The 18,819-nt window shown below is 39.2% G+C and overlaps 1 protein-coding gene across 1 annotated transcript; it reads right to left on the bottom strand.

Annotated features, from left to right (window-relative positions):
• Positions 1-2,779: 2,779 nt before the first annotated feature.
• On the bottom strand, positions 2,780-18,408 carry LOC138978161 (dynein axonemal assembly factor 11-like). Its single transcript, XM_070350822.1, has 8 exons — positions 18,277-18,408; positions 17,526-17,664; positions 17,048-17,141; positions 15,268-15,395; positions 13,994-14,136; positions 12,865-12,910; positions 9,211-9,362; positions 2,780-4,473 (listed from the first exon to the last, which is right to left on the bottom strand). Exons 1-8 carry the CDS (start codon positions 18,291-18,293, stop codon positions 4,362-4,364), a joined length of 831 nt encoding a protein of 276 aa, XP_070206923.1. The 5' UTR covers positions 18,294-18,408; the 3' UTR covers positions 2,780-4,361.
• Between the last annotated feature and the right edge of the window lie 411 nt (positions 18,409-18,819).

Raw genomic sequence — 18,819 nt, 5'->3', positions numbered from 1 at the left:
TAAATCAAAAAAATCCCGCAGTGGGGCACTGCGGTTATGAAATTAAAGGCCCCTCCTGTTTTTGGAACCGCAGGAGCTTTCTAGTTTGCTGTTAGGTAGATTTTTGGTTCCTCTTTCCTGTCATGCTCTCTTTTTCTTCATGAATTCTTTTCTTTTTTCTGCCTTCTTGCTCATTCACCTGTATTTTTTCCAAAAATCTCTTCTCTTGCCGCTTGTCTCGCGATTCATGTATAGTTTAATCTGTTAGTGTTCTGATGTAAGTCCAGCAGTAGATAGGTTAAGCCTATTTTAACATACTGGAAACTGGTAATCTTCCAGTAGGTATTAATTTAGTTTTACTAAAGCCTGCTGGGACACAAGTAATGGGTTAGTGCATTTGTAAACAGGAATCGCTTGACAAGTGGCCCCCTTCATCCCCCCCTTCCTCGTCCTGATATGGCTCTGCGTAGTCGGCTGGACGTTAAGCAACAAATAAACAAACAAACAAACAAAATCAAAAAAATAAAAACTCGTTTGGGATCCTTTACAGGTGGTCGCCAGGGCATGTTCGACTTTATTTTTAACAGTGACTGTTTTATTTTTTATTGTGCAAAGATTTGCGTTGGAATACATGTGAGAATATGAATGACAATGCATTTCAAAACTAAATGAAATCCGCCTGTACTTCTTGTGGCCAAAACACTGGTACAGCAGTGCGGAATAAGTCGAATGATCATGCTATATAATGGTGGATTTATTTTGTGTTTTGTTTTGTTTTCTGATCTTACGTTTTTGAAGTATATTTATATTCCTTATCTCTCGTAAGTAAGAATTTGACACAGTACCCTTTAACAATTCGTTCTCAAATTAAAAAACCCAGTCTGCATCAAAATTAGTAGGAGAATCCTCTTCAGTGCAATGGTATTGAGTTGTGGTCATGCACTGCTAAGTCTTGATGCAAGGTCTAAACAAAAATGAATATTGAAAATACAAAAAATAAAAAAGATAATGAACGGAAAAGTACACACACAAAAACACACACACACAAACACATAGATAATAAAAGTAAAATAAGAAAGTGTTTCATTTGTCATTTGTACTCATCATCGCGCAACCCCACACCCGTCCCTGTCCAACCTATTCCTCCCCCTTTCCCTGTTTTACACTAAGACGTGTTCATTTGGTTGATGTCATGCATTGATGCATTTCACTATGTGTTCGTTTTTCCCCCCAAAATGTTGTTATTTATAACAAAGTTTTCATTTTTTGCTAGCTGTGATGTCTTTATGTGTTTTTTTCTTGTTTGAAAACATTGATTATGTGGAGCTTGGTGAATTGAACTTTGAAAATGGATTAAAAGGATACTAACAAGTGTTTTCGTTTGGATAAGCAAACCTGTGCACAAAATATATGTAAGTAAATGGCACTCACTATGTGAGCGCGCGTGTGTGTGTGTATGTGTGTTCATATGCAAAGGAGATTGGGCAAAAACATGCACACACAATGTCAACGCACTATATACAAAAAACAAGCAACCTGATCTCATCCTAAAACCATCTGTCCAAGAAAGCAATAACTCACACGCTCACATGCATGCAGAGATACACAAAGCTAGAAGAAACAAGTCGCGTAAGGCGAAATTACCACATTTAGTCAAGATGTGGAACTCACAGAATGAAACTGAACGCACTGCATTTTTTCACAATGACCGTAGTCCGCCGCTTGTGCATAACGGAGTGAAACTGACGAGCCTGTTCAGCGCGGTAGTGGTTTCACTGTGCTGCAGAGCACGCTTTTCTGTACCTCTCTTCGTTTTAACTTTCTGAGCGTGTTTTTAATCCAAACATATCATATCTATATGTTTTTGGAATCAGGAACCGACAATTAGGAATAAGATGAAATTGTTTTTAAATCGATTTTGAAAATTTAATTTTGATCATAATTTTTATATTTTTAATTTTCAGAGCTTGTTTTTAATCCAAATATAACATATTTATATGTTTTTGAAATCAGGAAATGATGTAGAATAAGATGAACGTAAATTTGGATCGTTTTATATAAAAAAAGAAATGTATTACAATTTTCAGATTTTTAATGACCAAAGTCATTAATTAATTTTTAAGCCACCAAGCTGAAATGCAATACCGAAGTCCGGCCTTCGTCGAAGATTGCTTTACAAAAATTTCAATCAATTTGATTGAAAAATGATAGTGTGACAGTGCCGCCTCAACTTTTACAAAAAGCTGGATATGACGTCATCAAAAGTATTTATCGAAAAAAAGAAAAAAACGTCCGGGGATATCATTTCCAGGAACTCTCATGTCAAATTTCTTAAAGATCGGTTCAGTAGTTTGGTCTGAATCGCTCTACACACACATACACGCACAGACAGACACACACACACACACCACGACCCTCGTCTCGATTCCCCCTCTATGTTAAAAGATTTAGTCAAAACTTGACTAAATGTAAAAAGACAAACATTTTGGCTTCTTGGCAGATAATTTAATTGTACAAGCCATGACTTTATCATTATTTAAATATTGAATAAAATTAAAGATAATGAATTAGAACTGTGCTTATAATTCTTGTTGGTATGTATTTGATTTGCTCAGAAAGAAAACACCAACTCATATAAATGCATGTACATAATTTATAATATTATTATTACATGTACATACTAAAGTTATTATTGCAAATAGACAGAATTAATAAACTATATCATTGACCAGCAACCAAAGAAAACCTAGAAAGCAAACAAAAAGTTTAAACATTCAATCATTGTTGTTGATTTTTCTTAAACTGTTAGCACTACAGAATTACTCATGATCTTCGCTCAACACTTTTTATTATCTTTTTTAAAACATGAACAGCAGTCATGATTTTACTTCACATCTTCAAACCCCTTACACCCTGAATGTGTTTTGAAGTTAAACAGAGAAAAGTAATAAAAGTAAGAATGAATAATTGTTAATCAACACAGATTCAAACCACCTGACCAGCAGGACTTGTAAACATAAATATATATAGTTATTCTTATGAACACGTGGGGGAATTCGGGGGCTGTGGTTGGATGGGCTCTTCCGATTATCAAAGCATGCTACGGAAGTCGGCCATTTTTCTCAATATCCAAAAGCATATTCACGAAAATGGCCGACTATTTTTGTGGCGCATTGAAGTGTATGTGTTTGGTGTAAACAGGTGTTCTTGGTGTGTGTGTTTGATTGCATGTGTGTGTGCTCGTTCAATCGTCAAAACAACAACAAAGCCAGTATCTGAAAGGAATTCGATCGATACATAAATGTAATTTACGTTTTTGACCAAAATATGACATTTTACACAGATCTCGACAGTCTTTGTTCACCTCGACCGCTATCGCGGTCTCGGAGAACAATGACTGTCTCGATCTGTGTAAAATGTCATATTTTGGTCAAAAACTCAAATAACGTATAATAACATGGACGGAATATTTGATATACAATGCTTCATGATGATAGACATATAAGACTCTGTTTACAAGATTCAAACATAAAAAGAAATGAAAATACTTGCTCTGCGAGTCCAGTATGCATGTGCAAATAATGGGTCTGTTAGTTGATTGTACCTTTCACATAGGGGTGGCACATCTAACATTGTAAATGGTGGGGAGTTCTTGGTAAGGATGGGGAGGAGGAGGAGGAGGGGAGTTAGGTGGGAGGACTTGGTAGGCTAAGTGCACAAACCTGAAATTAAATTCAGGAATTTTAAATTGGACTGCCTGTAATGGCAGCTAGAATGCACAATGAAAATAATGTGGAAAAAGGACTCAGGAAAGATTGTTTGCTTTGATTAGAATTTTTTCTTAAAGTATCTTTTATTTGGCTCAAAGAGTGGGACCAAGAGAGAGCATGCATATACCATTTATCCTGGACCGCCAACTAGCTCTCTCTCCGCTCTTTCTCTCTATTACGAGGTAGCGGCCTCTCGAATTTAGGAACCTACGCTTACATGGCCTTTCAGAAATCAGGGGGACGTGATATCCGGTGTCGATTGTAAACATGGACGAAGTTGCCGAGGTAAGTTCTGAAAATGCTAAAATAAACTCAGCAAAAGTGCATATGGAACATGTTTTTCGATGAGTTTTGTTAAGTTTAGTTTGGAGTTTTGGAAAATCCAGTTCATTGTCACCTCCCATTGTCACAAATAACTGGAGCGTGCTTTCTTTTCACTGTCTTCAAATCGCTGGCCTTTTAAACCCGACGCGACGCGCCCCTGAAAGTCGAGCGTCGTAACCTCGAAGGGTCACGTGACGAGTTGGCGGTCCAGGTATTTTGGTCCATGGAGAGAGGGAGTGGAAGAGGTGGGGCAGAGATGATCTGGAACATGGTCAAGAGGGTGGCAGTCTAGGACACAACACAACTGGACTGCTGCCGGTCAGGTGGTAGTTCCTCCATGTCTTCCTCCTGTTTGGCTACCCCGTCCAGAAACTTGAGTCCGGGTAAGACAGCAAACACTCTGGCGACACAGAACATAAAGTCTTATTAATAATATGAACACCTATACGCACAATTAGACTGATAAAAACAAGAAGAGCAAACGCTCGATCGAGTCACTTTCGCAGTTCTGAATATTATATGAGGCATCAGATGGACAGGAAGAAATTGCTATTCACAACACAATGAGTCACGTTCACATAAAATTTGAGCCCGGTCACTTTTATAGTTTCCGAGAAAAGCCCAACGTTAAGTTGTGTGTTGCCGAACAGAAAAGGCTAGTTATCTCCCTTGTTTTTCTGATAACGTTCGTAAAAGGCTACAGATGTAAATACTTTGATGTAAAGAATAATCCTACAAAGTTTCAATCACATCCGATGAACTTTGTCAAAGATATAAAATGTCTAATTTTTCCTTTGACGCTGACCTGTGACCTTGAAAAAGGTCAAAGGTCAACGAAACCATCGTTAAAGTGTAGAGGTCATTGGAGGTCATGACTAACCAAAATATGAGCCCGATCGCTTTGATAGTTTCCGAGAAAAGTCCAACGTTAAGGTGGTGTCTACGGACGGCCGGCCGGACGGCCGGCCGGACGGCCGGCCGGACAGACTAACACTGACCGATTACATAGAGTCACTTTTTCTCAAGTGACTCAAAAAAAACCATATGCACACACACAAACAAACACAAGTGCACATGCGCTTGTATCAGCTTGCACTGTCACATTTTCCCCCTCTCTGTTGGCTGATAATTCCCTATTTATACCATGCCCAACCCCAAATCACATTCTCTTCACATGCACCTATAAAACCCAACAGCCCCATGCACTGCCCATTTGCTCTCAGTCGTTTACTTGTTGTTGTTTTTCTCCCCCAAGAAGCTATCAAGACAGCGAACTTATTTAACTCATTGTCTCCCAGGTACGGATATATCCGTACCCACTCATATGGCTCTATATCTAACCAGGTACAGATATATCCGTCCACACAGTCACTACATTGTATCTGCTCTCATTCGGCACATATCCGCATTCTGCTCAGACTGTTAGCTTCAGTCGCTTCATGTAACATCGATCTCACGCCTGCATTCCAGCGTGTTGATACACAGTTGCTACACAGTTACTACTTCTTCTTCTCAGGGGTGGGACTTTTCCGCGAATCCGTGGATTTCCGCGGACACAACTTAGGAATTCCGCTGGAGTAATCTATTTTCCACGTCCCATTTCATCACAGTATCTAGAAACTTGTTGACTGAATGATATGGAGAGAAGTGAAGATGGAACAGAACACTGGAGGCTTGAGAGTTAAATTGTGCTGACTGAAAACTCCTGATAACAAATAGTCATTTTGAGCTTCAATGCTTTGAATCATACTATTGCCAGTTTTGGATTATGGATACATGGTTCATTACGTAAATATGCACCATTACAATGTTACCATTGTTGTGTGAATTTTTTTTGTATGAGGGGGTTGAGGAGAATGTCTTTTTACATTTAGTCAAGTTTTGACTAAATGTTTTAACATAGAGGGGGGAATCGAGACGAGGGTCGTGGTGTATGTGTGTCTGTCTGTCTGTGCGTGTGTGTGTGTAGAGCGATTCAGACTAAGCTACTGGACCGATCTTTATGAAATTTGACATGAGAGTTCCTGGGTTTGCCATCCTGTTCTGTAACGGTTCCATCTCTATTCAGCTTGTTATTTTTGTCTTTTGTTTTAAATTATTATAAATATAATTTTTCACTGCAGTAGTCCTTTAACTTTAACCCTTAGCTGTAAGCTAGATATGCACAAGTCATGTCGGTGCCACATAATGCTGACACACATGTTCCTGTGCATAGTTTATGGATAACGTGTAGTTGGGAAGTTAAGAGTAGAAATAATTAGTATTTAGTGTAGGAGGAGGGTTGGGGGTGGGTAGGGAGGGGGTGGGTATGGTTTACTTTGAGCAGGTCGGTTTCAGTTTTAATAAACAATTCTAGAGAATTGTGTATCTTATATTTGAGTCTTTCGTGTTTTAGACATTGATGCATTTAATAGTTTTAACGAGTTGCCTTTTGTTTTATCATTCTGGTGTTTATCTAGATGTGCTGTGTATCTTATAAGAAGTTCTTAAAAGTTCGAAGTTATTTTAGCATATAGGTTTTTTTATGGTCTTAACAGTTAAACATGTATTACGTTATCATTAAGATTCATGCTTTGTTAGCACTAAGCAGTTGTTTTAATCAGTCTGGTTTTCTCTTCTTTTCATCTTATGAACATTCTAAATGTTAGACTAACTTATTGTCTTGTACAGAATAACAACTGTGTGAATGGTGCTATACTGAATGAAAGAGTGCGACATGAAGTTCTTGTACATCATTGTAAAGAGTGTGAATGACGTTTTAGTTTAGATGTCAAGCGCTTAGAGCAAGCCTTTTTAACGAAAGTTTTTGATTTAGCGCTATATAAATGTTCTTATTATTATTATTATTATTATTATTATTATATCCCCGAACGTATTTTTCATTTTTTTGATAAATGTCTTTGATGACGTCATACATGTATCCGGCTTTTCGTGAAAGTTGAGGCGGCACTGTCACGCTCTCATTTTTCAACCAAATTAGTTGAAATTTTGGTCAAGTAGTCTTCGACAAAGCCCGGACTTCGGTATTGCATTTCAGCTTGGTGGCTTAAAAATTAATCAATGACTTTGGTCATTAAAAATCTGAAAATTTAATTGTTTTTTTATAAAACGATCCAAATTTACTTTCATCTTATTCTCCATCATTTTCTGATTCCAAAAACATATAAATATGTTATATTTGGATTAAAAACAAGCTCTGAAAATTAAATATATAAAAATTATTATCAAAATTAAATTGTCGAAATCAATTTAAAAACTTTCATCTTATTCCTTGTCGGTTCCTGATTCCAAAAACATATAGATATGATATGTTTGGATTAAAAACACGCTCAGAAAGTTAAAACGAAGAGAGGTACAGAAAAGCGTGCTATCCTTCTTAGCGCAACTACTACCCCGCTCTTCTTGTCAATTTCACTGCCTTTGCCGTGAGCGGTGGACTGACGATGCTACGAGTATACGGTCTTGCTGCCTTGCATTGCGTTCAGTTTCATTCTGTGAGTTCGACAGCTACTTGACTAAATGTTGTATTTTCGCCTTACGCGACTTGTTTTACCCAATTCAAACGAGTTGAATTTTAGTCTCAGAATGCACCAGAATGTACAGATTTTAATGTACCATTTAAAAAAAATGGGGGGGAGCATCCCCCTGAACTCTCCTAGAATAAAGGGAATTCCTCTTTTTTCCTCACAAGAGAGTCCCACACCTGTCTTCTTCGTACATGGGCTTAGACTCCCACGCTCACTCATGTTTTTAGCACAAGTGGATTTTTACGTGTATGACCGTTTTTACGCCGCCATTCAGGCAATATACGCCGATTTCGGGGGAGGCATGCTGGGTATTTTCGTGTTTCTATAACCCACCGAACTCTGACATGGATTACAGGATCTTTTCCGTGCGCACTTGGTCTTGTGCTTGCGTGTACTCACAGGTCTGCATATAAGTTGACCTGGGAGATCGGAAAAATCTCCACTCTTAACCCACTAGGCGGCATCGACCGGGATTCGAACTCACGACCTCCCGATTAGGAGGCCGACGTCTTACCACCACGCCACTGCGCCCGTCACAGAGTTACTACAATTCTGATTGACCTGCTGCAGCACAGCTGGTCTTAGCTAAAAACCCTTGGTCAATATAGGTGGGGTACAAAGTGTTAATCTGCCTGTATAACTTACTTCTGCCTGTATAACTTACTTCTGCCTGTATAAAAAACGCTCGCGCTGGACCCGAGTACTCTTCAGACTGGCTCGCTCAATAAATATAAATGTTTGGAATGTCTGTGGTGTGAATGTTGGTTTCTGACCAGAAATGCAGATCTATCTCTGGCCGATTCATAGATTCAACCTACAAACTGCGACCTCATCTGTGATCAGATATGTTTCGACAAGCATTAAACGGATGAAATTAACCACATGCAGTTTATTCTTCAGAAAAATGCACACAAAAAATGGGTTGGGTTCGGTGATTTGTACATAAACGTCTTCCTCGCGATAGATTCGCTTATTATTTTGTCTTATGAAGCCGTCATCAACACGAACACAATGATTGCAGAAGCAAACTCTGTACCTACACGACCGAGACACAAGACTGATTATTTCACAGCTGCAATGAGAATAGAGAACAAAGACGTTTTGGGTAAGCTTACGAGCTCACGTCAGGTCTTCACTGACAAGCTAGGAACAGACGGAAAATTCCGAACAAAAGTAAATGACGTCAAAGTCTCTTTCGCTTTGCGTGTAACTTTGTCATGACGTATTTTTGTGTGACGCGTTCGGCTGTTCTATCAGGTCAATGGCTGCGTGTTGCCCCGCCGGTGTGAACTCCTCCTACGGCCAAGTCGTTTTTGTGGTTTATTTCGCATTTAGGTCCCAGGTAACATTATGAAGTTTTAATACGATCAATCGGACCTATTATCAAGTTAGTGTATCAACTTTTGAACGAACTGCGCCCAGTAGTTTCCTAGCAATAAGCTGTTAAGTGGAGAAAGACAGACAGACACACAATTAAGGTCTGCTGAGCCCTAGTACTGGCGTACTCGGGGATAACTTATAACTTACTTTTGCCTGTATAACTAACTTCTGCCCGTATAACTTATAACTTACTTTTGCCTGTATAACTTACTTCTGCCTGTATAACTTACTTCTGCCTGTATCCCATCTGAAAGGAGATGGGGTTTCCAATAAGGAACAGTTCCTCCAGAGGCCAGTTGCGTAGTCGGTCAAGGCCGGTGAAGCTGGCAATGTCGTTGTCCTTCATGGTCAGGTGTCTGACCTTCTTCAAGGTTGGCAGCTTCTGAGGACAACCAGTGTTATTCCTTTAGAACATTGTTCATATATATATATGTTCTGCGCGAAGTTAGAATCCGGTTTCATTCTAGAATGGACCGGGTCCAGGTTGGAATTCTAACCCTGCGCAAGTACAGGGGTGCCATTCTAGAATGAAACCCTTGTTGCTGGTCCATTCTGAGGAAAGTTGACATGCGGGAAGCATCGCGAGAGTGAATAAAAGGGGCCGTAATGTTTGTAGGTAAGACAGAGTTGTCTTCCCTTGAATTATCTCCACCTGCACCTTCCCTTTGATAAAATGGGGCTGATTTGTCTACCCCTGAAAAAATCCTTTGGCGATCTTGCGATGTCATGTCATGTCAAGAAAGTTGACACTCCTGAGTACGCAATAAACAAAGGCAGACCATAGCAAGGGGGACTACCAGGGCGGTAATGTTTGCAGGGCAGTTGTTTTTGTGATGAGAGCCGGTTGCGGCCGCTTGCAATGTCAGCGCTGTCTCCCTCTCGGAAATGTCCGGTTTTTTGACAATTTTTTTGACAGACAGACAGACAGACGGTCAGACCGACTAACCGACAGACAGACCAACAGAAGGACAGAGTGAGTTATAGAGCTGTTGTCACAGGTTTAAAAAAAAGTTGACATTAACAAAAACAGAAATCAACAACAACTTTTGTCTGGTTTTATAATATTATGGGAAAACATTGAAAGCAATTCATAGTAGTAGTACTACCACAACAAATACTCTCAAAGGGGAATTCCATGCCTAAAAGTTTGACAGTTTTTATTTAATCTATCAGAATCCCTACCTTCCAAACTGTGATATGCCCACGTTTTAAACTCTTCATGTATATGAATAAGATTAAAAGTTACAAGCGAGATCGGCAAAACACTGTCGGTCCGGAAATTTCCGTTCGTAGCGATCAGTGCTGAGTGTCTCTCAAAATCGTAATCACTTTCAGAACATCACAATCCCAATTCACGATGTCTTTGAGTAAAGTGTAAAAAACCCGAGAAAAAAAAACCCAACCAAACACACAAAAAACAAAAACAAACAGAAAATCCACATTTGTGGCTTTGGCTGTGTGATAGTCTAACTGAAATGACTATTTCAACTTGGACCCAAATTCCAACCTTGCGCACGGCCGATTCTAGAATGGACCAGCAACAAGGGTTTCATTCTAGAATGGCACCCCTGTACTTGCGCAGGGTTAGAATTCCAACCTGGACCCGGTCCATTCTAGAATGAAACCGGATTCTAAGAACGCGCAGAACATATATATACAGTGGAACCCCCCTCTTGTTTGTTCGTTCATGGGCTGAAACTCCCACGGCTTTTACGTGTATGACCGTTTTTACCCCGCCATTTAGGCAGCCATACGCCGCTTTCGGAGGAGAACCTCTTAAATTAAGACCTCCAAACATCTGAGAACATGAGGTCTTAACACTTTCGCGACGGGACACTGATAAATCAGTAACCGCGCTGACACGCCCATGGACGGGACGCGCATTTTTCAGTACCAGTCATACAAGGTACAAGACTCGTGATTGCTTCCCGGTTTTTGAAGATTGCAATAAATTGAGTTGTTTCCCTTGATACACGTGGTTTTCTCTTCCGGCTTGATCAAATTAGTGCAGATTTGCGTGGTGTTTTCGAACAAAAAAAATGAATCGAAGGCGAGCCTTGTCACGGGAGGAGATTCTCCGGATGTTGGATCTTGAGGATCCTGTAGATCATGATACATCGTGTCGTTTTAGCCTCAAGAAAGTGATAATAGCAGTGATATTGAGGAAGAAACAGTCCCGTTGTTGCTAGTACGAGTCGGCAACTACACGTGGTAGGGGGTGATACTGCTAGACGAACATGTATCTCGGAATCGTGCAGGAGCTATGGGGGCGTGGCAGCACTGATAACAATGGATGGCTGGAGCCTTCAAATCCTTTTGGAATTGTTCATAGGTGTACAGTTGGTACTTTGTTGTGAAAATGTGACTTATATTCAATATGGATTACCTAGACATCATTTGGTGAGTGTTACAGTTTTGTTTCATTTGAGTCAGGATGCTGTGAGTGAATGCGTGATTTGCTTGTTTTTTTTCTTTGTACTGTCTCCTTATTTCTGTGTACAATGTTAACAATATTTCAGCTAATTCATAGGTTTTACACCTTGTTTGGTTATAACATTATTTATAATACTTTCTGTTAAAAAATAACTTTTAAAAAAAGCAGTGGAAAATAAAACACACATAAAAAACCGTTAAAAAACACAAATTATCCCCCTTTTACCCCCCTTTGCTAAAACAAATCGCGTGACAAACTTATAAATAGCACGACTGAACTGGGCATCCATTTTTGAATTAGTACACAAAATTTGGTGGTGATTGGACTTAATTCAAGCTTGCTAGACAGATTTCTTTACAGTTACTGATTTTTGGGAAGTTTCTTGGTGGCAAGCTTGGGCAGGCAGGACGTTAACGCCGTGTCAGTGCTAGTCACAATAGTGTTAAAAGGGTGGGAGTCTTAAAAGGGTGGGAGTCTTAAAAGGCACGAGTCTTAAAATGGGGGGAGTCTTAAAATGGGGGGAGTCTTAAAAGGCGCGAGTCTTAAAATGTGGGAGTCTTAAAATGGGGGGAGTCTTAAATTGGTGGGTCTTAAAAGGGGGGTTCCCTTGTACCTCTGAGAATCTTAAAGGAAAGGAGGCAGAGCGCTATTTCAAGGTCCAAGAAATAAAGGGAAGTAAGCGATCTAAATGAATCTTTCTTTCTTTCTTTATTTAGTGTTTAACGTGGTTTTCAACCACGAAGGTTATATCGCGACGGATCTAAATGAATACGACATGTGCAATTGAGTAATGAGCCAAGCAGAACTAATCTTCTGGCAGCTGAGAAAATAATAAGCATGGAAATGAGCAAGGAACTTTCATCCTTACACTGTTGTTCCCCTAGAGTGAGAGTTTTCGCCGAGAATGTAATTAGTGGTTGATCATGCTATAAATAAATGAAAGTCATAACTCTCACTTACTGTTATTTATTATTTAGAGCACTAAAGTCTCTTCGTTATTCCATTTTGTCGTTATTGCTCTGCCTTCATTGCTTGTGACTCTAATAAATAAACAGCATCCAAGGCACACACAGACAGACACCGAGAAACAGACAGACAAAGACGGTAAGACACACACTCATCAATCAATCAATCAATCAATCAATCAATCAATATGAGGCTTATATCGCGCGTATTCTGTGGGATTTATCTTTTTATTTTTTAAATTTTTATTTTATGCAATTTATATCGCGCACATATTCAAGGCGCAGGGATTTATTTATGCCGTGTGAGATGGAATTTTTTTTACACAATACATCACGCATTCACATCGGCCAGCAGATCGCAGTCACTTCTTACTGCTCTATCAACTATCTTAAAACAAACACATATATAGTGTACTTATGAACTGTTGTCTGCAAAAGTTTACGAGGCTTTAAAGTTTCAGAAAGCGATGATAGACTTTCCAAACCTTGAAAGAAGTCAGATAGTTGTCATCCAGGTTCAGATATTCACAGCTGAAACAGAGAACAGAACAAACCAGTAACATTAGAACACAACGATGTTTTGTTAGAACTGTCCTCATGTCCTCTAAGACTCAAAAGAATCTGGATTCATTGCACCACCCCCCCCTACCACCCTCCTCCCCCCCAAAGAAAAGATCAATAGTCTCCAAACAAGGTACATGTATGAAGAAAGACACCTCAAGAGGGAGAGAGCACCATCTATTTCTTCAACAAAACATCGCAATCAAGTGACAATCCCTCTCACATGATATCATTTCTCACAGAACGTAGGACATCAAACTTTCTTAATAATCTAAATTCTGTTTTTTAAACAAAACTGCTGTCACTGTGCTGTGAAAGGGAGCAAACACGCAATTCACTCAACAGGCAGAATCACCAGCTGCAGAATTACTTCCCTTGAATTTACAACCCAATACAAAATAATGGGTTAGCAGGCATATATACAGCTCAGCTCAACACAATAAGGAATATTGGTAGAGACAAACAAAAAAAACCCAAGGAAACCAAAAAAAGCCAATCACCCAACAACAAAACAACAAAAAACATACACAAAAAAAGCACCAACCTCTACAAACAAGCCACAAACAATGATTCTCAGTTCAAACTCTCATGTTGTTAACTGCAGTCAAAAACTGCATCAACCAACCTTGAGGGTACAGTCATGCAGTGCATTGCAAGAACAATGATAATAATGATAATAACAAGAGATATTATCCTGACTAAAACAACGACATAAAAGAGTGCTCCAGTATTTGTTATATGAAGTCTTATATCGCGCGCGTATCTCCAGACTCGGACTCAGGGATCTATTTATGCCGTGTGAGATGGATTTTTTTACACAATACATCACGCATTCACATCGACCAGCAGATCGCAGCCATTTCGGCGCATATCCTACTTTTCACGGCCTATTATTCCAAGTCACACGGGTATTTTGGTGGACATTTTTTATCTATGCCTATACAATTTTGCCAGGAAAGACCCTTTTGTTAATCGTGGGATCTTTAACGTGCACACCCCAATGTAGTATCTACATTGCAGGTAAAAATGAACCTTAGTAAACTAAAGGCTTACTTGGAGAAGTTGTAGGAGGAGAGGTCCAACAAAGCATTGTCACGCAAGTTGACGAAAGCAGCAAGCCTCAGTCTATCCAAAATGCGATCTGAGTTTGTTGTCTGATATCTATGCTGAAGATCTTGGCAAGGAAAGTTGGCAAGCTGAAAACAATTCAAACATAATCTGTGCAGTATAAGGTCTATTTCAGCATTTTTTAATTTCAGAATGTCTTGTTTTTATCAAATTTCTTTATTTGCATTTGCTGAAATTTTTGAAAAGGAAAGTTTGCGAGCTGAAAACGGGGAGAAAAAAACCTGTCAGATTTTATTTTTGTTGTTGTATAGCAAATTTCCTTTCAGAGGTAACATGAAGGCTCACATATATATTCATTGCATGGCACAAAACATTCATGTTCATCACCTGTAACTCATAGCCATTTACATGCCTTCATTTGTCTGTAATAAATGTACTGTTGTGTAAGCAGTATTTTCCATTCATTAAAATTAACCTCTCATACTCCCATAATTTATATGAAACAAATTTATACTGATTTACCTTAATTCTTGCCACAGTGTCCGCAGATAGAATCTTTTCTTCAGACGTAATAACACACAACCCTAAAACCAATTTCTTTATTTTTAAATCATGCATGTTGTAAGTAGTGACAGACTTATTTGCTCACCTATCTAATCTACAATTTGCTTGTCTATTTTATCAGCTTTCATAAGGCTATAAAGCTGACATTTTTTTGTTCAAGAAATCTTGAGAGAAACCAAAGTTTACATCAGGTTTACCCACCTGTTTCTTTTCACAACAAAATTAAGTGATGCTCTTCCTTACAGCAACCAAATCTTCTTCTTTGACCATGGGTTGAAACTCCCACATTCATTCATGTTTTTGCATACCCCGCCATGCAGGCAGCCATACGCTGCTTTTGAGGGAAGCATGCTGGGTATTTTCATGTTTCTATAACCCACCTTACTCTCACATGGATTACAGGATCTTTTCTGTACCACTTGGTCTTGTGCTTGCATGTATACATGAAGGGGGATAATTAGGCACTGGCAGGTCTGCACATGTATATGTTGACCTAGGAGATTATTTTTATTTTTATTATTATTCTCTTTATTTATATAGCGCCTTATCCGAAGTTCAAAGCGCTTTATCAGAGAAATCTCCACCCTTAACCCACCAGGCGTGGCCGAGATTCAAACCCGGGACCTTCCGCATTGGAGGCCGATGTCTTATCCATCAGGCCACTGCGCCCGTCTCGTTAACAAATCATTACTGACCTGTGCTGTCTCCCAGTCTTCCAGTGTGTCTCTGTGTGTGTTTCTCTGTCGGCCCTGCAGATCATGATGTATTTTGTTGTTCTGCTCATCTACCATCAAATAGAACGCCTTCTCCTTCTCTGCTGGACCTAAAGGTATTAGATAAATATATATGTATTAGATTAATTATGTATTAATTGAGAAGAATTTTAATTTTGTATCATGTGAATTAAAAACAAACCTTAGTTTGTTGTTAATTTCAAGTGGTCAATCAACAGTCATTTGTTAATTTGGCTCATGAATTCATTGGTGAAATAATATTTTCTCCCATTAAGCCAATTTAAGGGAAGTAACTGTGTCATTTGTCTAACACTTCTTACATTAAACGGTATAAACCTAGTGATGTTTTTATTTTAATCAATATATTACAAACGAGAAAAAAAAACCACTCTTAGCTTACTCTGTCATCAAAATAACAAGTAGGACAAAGAGAACAGTATGTTTAAAACACTGACGGACAACACACAGAGACAGAGAGAGACACTAAAAGAGAAAGCAGCCAAACATATTCTTTCTTTCTTTATTTGGTGTTTAACGTCGTTTTCAACCACGAAGGTTATATCGCGACGAGGGAAAGGGGGGAGATGGGATAGGGGAAAGGGGGGAGATGGGATAGAGCCACTTGTTAATTGTTTCTTGTTCACAAAAGCACCAATCAAAAAATTGCTCCAGGGGCCTGCAACGTAGTACAATACATGACCCTACTGGGAGAATGCAAGTTTCCAGTACAAAGGACCAAACATTTCCCACACACTGCCTGACCAAAATCCTTACAAACATTGACCACACTCTATACAAGAACCACCAAACAAGGGTAAAAGGAGAAACACAATCCGTTAGTCGCCTCTTACGACATGCGGGGTGCAGAGAAATAAGGATGTGGAAAAGAAGACTTTTGGTAAGTGAAATAAAGGTGATGGATCCAGTCAGGTAGAAATAAGACAACAAGAAAAGAATTGGAAAACTGCAGGGAATAGTAGGGAGAGTTTTCTTGGAAGGAAATATAGGTGAAAGGACTAGTAAGGCAGAAATAAGACAAAAGAAGAGAAGTAAAGGGGTGGGGTAGCTCTGTGGAAACACTCCCGCCGCGTGAAGGCGACCCCATGGGAGCGCCAAACATATTCTCAAATGTTCAAGATTTAGAGTGGCCAAGTACTCCCAAACCCTTTTTCTCAGTTACTTGCTTAGTCTACTAGTTCTTTTTTTATTTTTTTATTTAGCTGATGAAACTAATTTAGTAATTATGTGGTAAGACACGCAACACAAATAAAGAAAAGAAGAAAAAGAGAACAAAAGAAGACATAAATCGAACAGTAAATTATACTTTTTTTTAAGCAGATGATGATGTGTATCACTGTATGACCATGCACAATGTCTGTCACGTAAAATGTCCTATTGAAATTTGTGAAGCCGGTCAAATGTCTATTTTCATGATGATGTGGTCAGGAAATTTGTGTACGAATCACAAAAATGTGTACCGTAACATCCTTGACACACAAGAGTGCTTGCTAGACCTCTCTCTGTCTCAGTGTCCGTCCGTCTCTCTCTCTCTCTCTCTCTCTCTCTCTCTCTCTCTCTCTCTCTCTCTCTCTGTCTCTCTCTCTCTCTCTCTCTCTCAGGCTTTGTTTCCTTCCTGAAAGTGAAAGGTAAAGTGTTTATGTGTGTTTGTGTTGTTTTGTGTGTGCGTGCGTCCATGTGCCATTAGCAGGTTTATACAGAAAGAAAAGAAATAAGAATGTACCTCTCCTGACCCTAGGTGCCTTTAGCTGTGGTCCGTGTACGTTTGTAGATCTCAGATCATGCCACACAGAGAACTGAAATTTTCTGGATGGCAGCTGGTGATAGATCATAGAAGAAGCTGTGGTTATAATAAGAATCATTAGTGCTATAGAAGTAGATGGAGGATGGATTGACACAGACGAATAAACTCAACACACATGCACAAATACACAAAACAAATAATGAATTTACTCTCTCTCTCTCTGCATGTCTGTCTCTTTGGAGTTTTTCTCAGACAAACACACACACACATGCACACACACACACACACACACACACACACACACACACACACACACACACACACACACACACACACACACACACACCCACACACACACACACACACACACACTCTCTCTCTCTCTCTCAAAGATGTAACCTTATTAATAATTGTTTTTTCATAAACCTACAAAAACATACTCTTGCATTTTCTATACCTGTGCGCTTGACGCAGTGATTTGACGCGTAGGCTCAGGAGGAGGTTTAAACTGGATGACTGCTAAAGAAGATCCAGTCATGTCAGAACTGCCCCCAGTTGAGTCAGATGTTTGAACTAAACCACTAAGCTGAGAAATTCTGAAAACAGCAAATCATTTCATTTTTAATCAATAATACATTCTCAACAGTGAACTGCTGCCAGAATAGCAAACATGTGTGTACAATGCAAGAGTTTCCCTAGCTTTTTATCACATTTTAATGTGAATTAATACACGACCACCAGGAGAAAAATCTTGTCATTATCTGCCCTCCTTACAAATGTAAGGTCAAAACGATTCGCAAGTGATGTGTTCTTCTTCAGCTTGCAATTGAAGAATCTTGACTTACTCACCTAAGTTACAAAAGCAGTAAAAGTAAAAATAACATATTAATAATAGGCCTATATTATTATAACATAGGGCCTATGTGTCACACTCACAATAATTGCATTTGCAGATCAAATAAAATAAAATAAAATTGTATTTTACGAGGAAGCATTACAAACAAGCTTTTTTTAAACCAGCCCTCGCCCAGAAAGGGACTACTCTAATCACATACTTACACGGACATTCACGAAGAAAAAAACAGAGAGAAACAAAATAGAGAGAGAAAGAGACTTCGTCAGTTCGTGCGCTGTCTTCAAATTCTATCGTGTATTTTGTAAACCTAGCACCACTAGCATATCAAGATTCCTTTTCACTCTCCACAAACCTGTCCGGCTCTGACATGGCTGTAACAGAGGCACAAAACACTTCACAGAACGCAAAACGTCGACTAAAAGTTCCAATCACATCAACCTCTCCTCGACTATCACTATGTCGCCATCTTGTAAACAACTACCGCTCACAACGCATGCGTCTTGGAATTTCACAAATTGTCTCCCTTGAAGAAAAACAATGTCACGGAATTCCATGGATTCTTTCCCTTGAACTTCATCGTGTTGGCAAGACGATGGCGCAAGTCGAGGCAATGTCAATGATCATCAGTTTTACTACTATTATATTACATTTCATAATTATTAAGTTTAATCATTGCTTCGTCAGCGTTTTGCCAGCTAGGTTCTTGCAAGATTTGGAGATAAGTGCATCATTATCTGTGTCTGTAATCTGTATCTCGCGGTCTGACCATTAGCCAATATTGACGGACTGTGTGATGATATCTTCTGCTATGGTCTGTTGAGACAGTGATATCAAAATCGAGACCGGAGGTCGAGATTTTGATATCACTGTCGAAACAGACCAATAGCAGAAGATA

The sequence above is a fragment of the Littorina saxatilis genome, linkage group LG10 (assembly GCF_037325665.1).
Source record: "Littorina saxatilis isolate snail1 linkage group LG10, US_GU_Lsax_2.0, whole genome shotgun sequence".
Classification (NCBI taxonomy): Eukaryota; Metazoa; Mollusca; class Gastropoda; order Littorinimorpha; family Littorinidae; genus Littorina; species Littorina saxatilis.
Note: the sequence above shows the minus strand (reverse complement) of the source record. Positions and strands in the feature narration are given on the sequence as shown.

Coding starts and splice junctions, on each gene's coding strand:
- LOC138978161 (XM_070350822.1), bottom strand. Junction 17,142..17,525: donor TCACTGCGTCAAGCGCACAG/GTATAGAAAATG, acceptor ATCTATCACCAG/CTGCCATCCAGAAAATTTCA. Junction 14,137..15,267: donor AAGACTGGGAGACAGCACAG/GTCAGTAATGAT, acceptor AATTGTTTTCAG/CTTGCCAACTTTCCTTGCCA.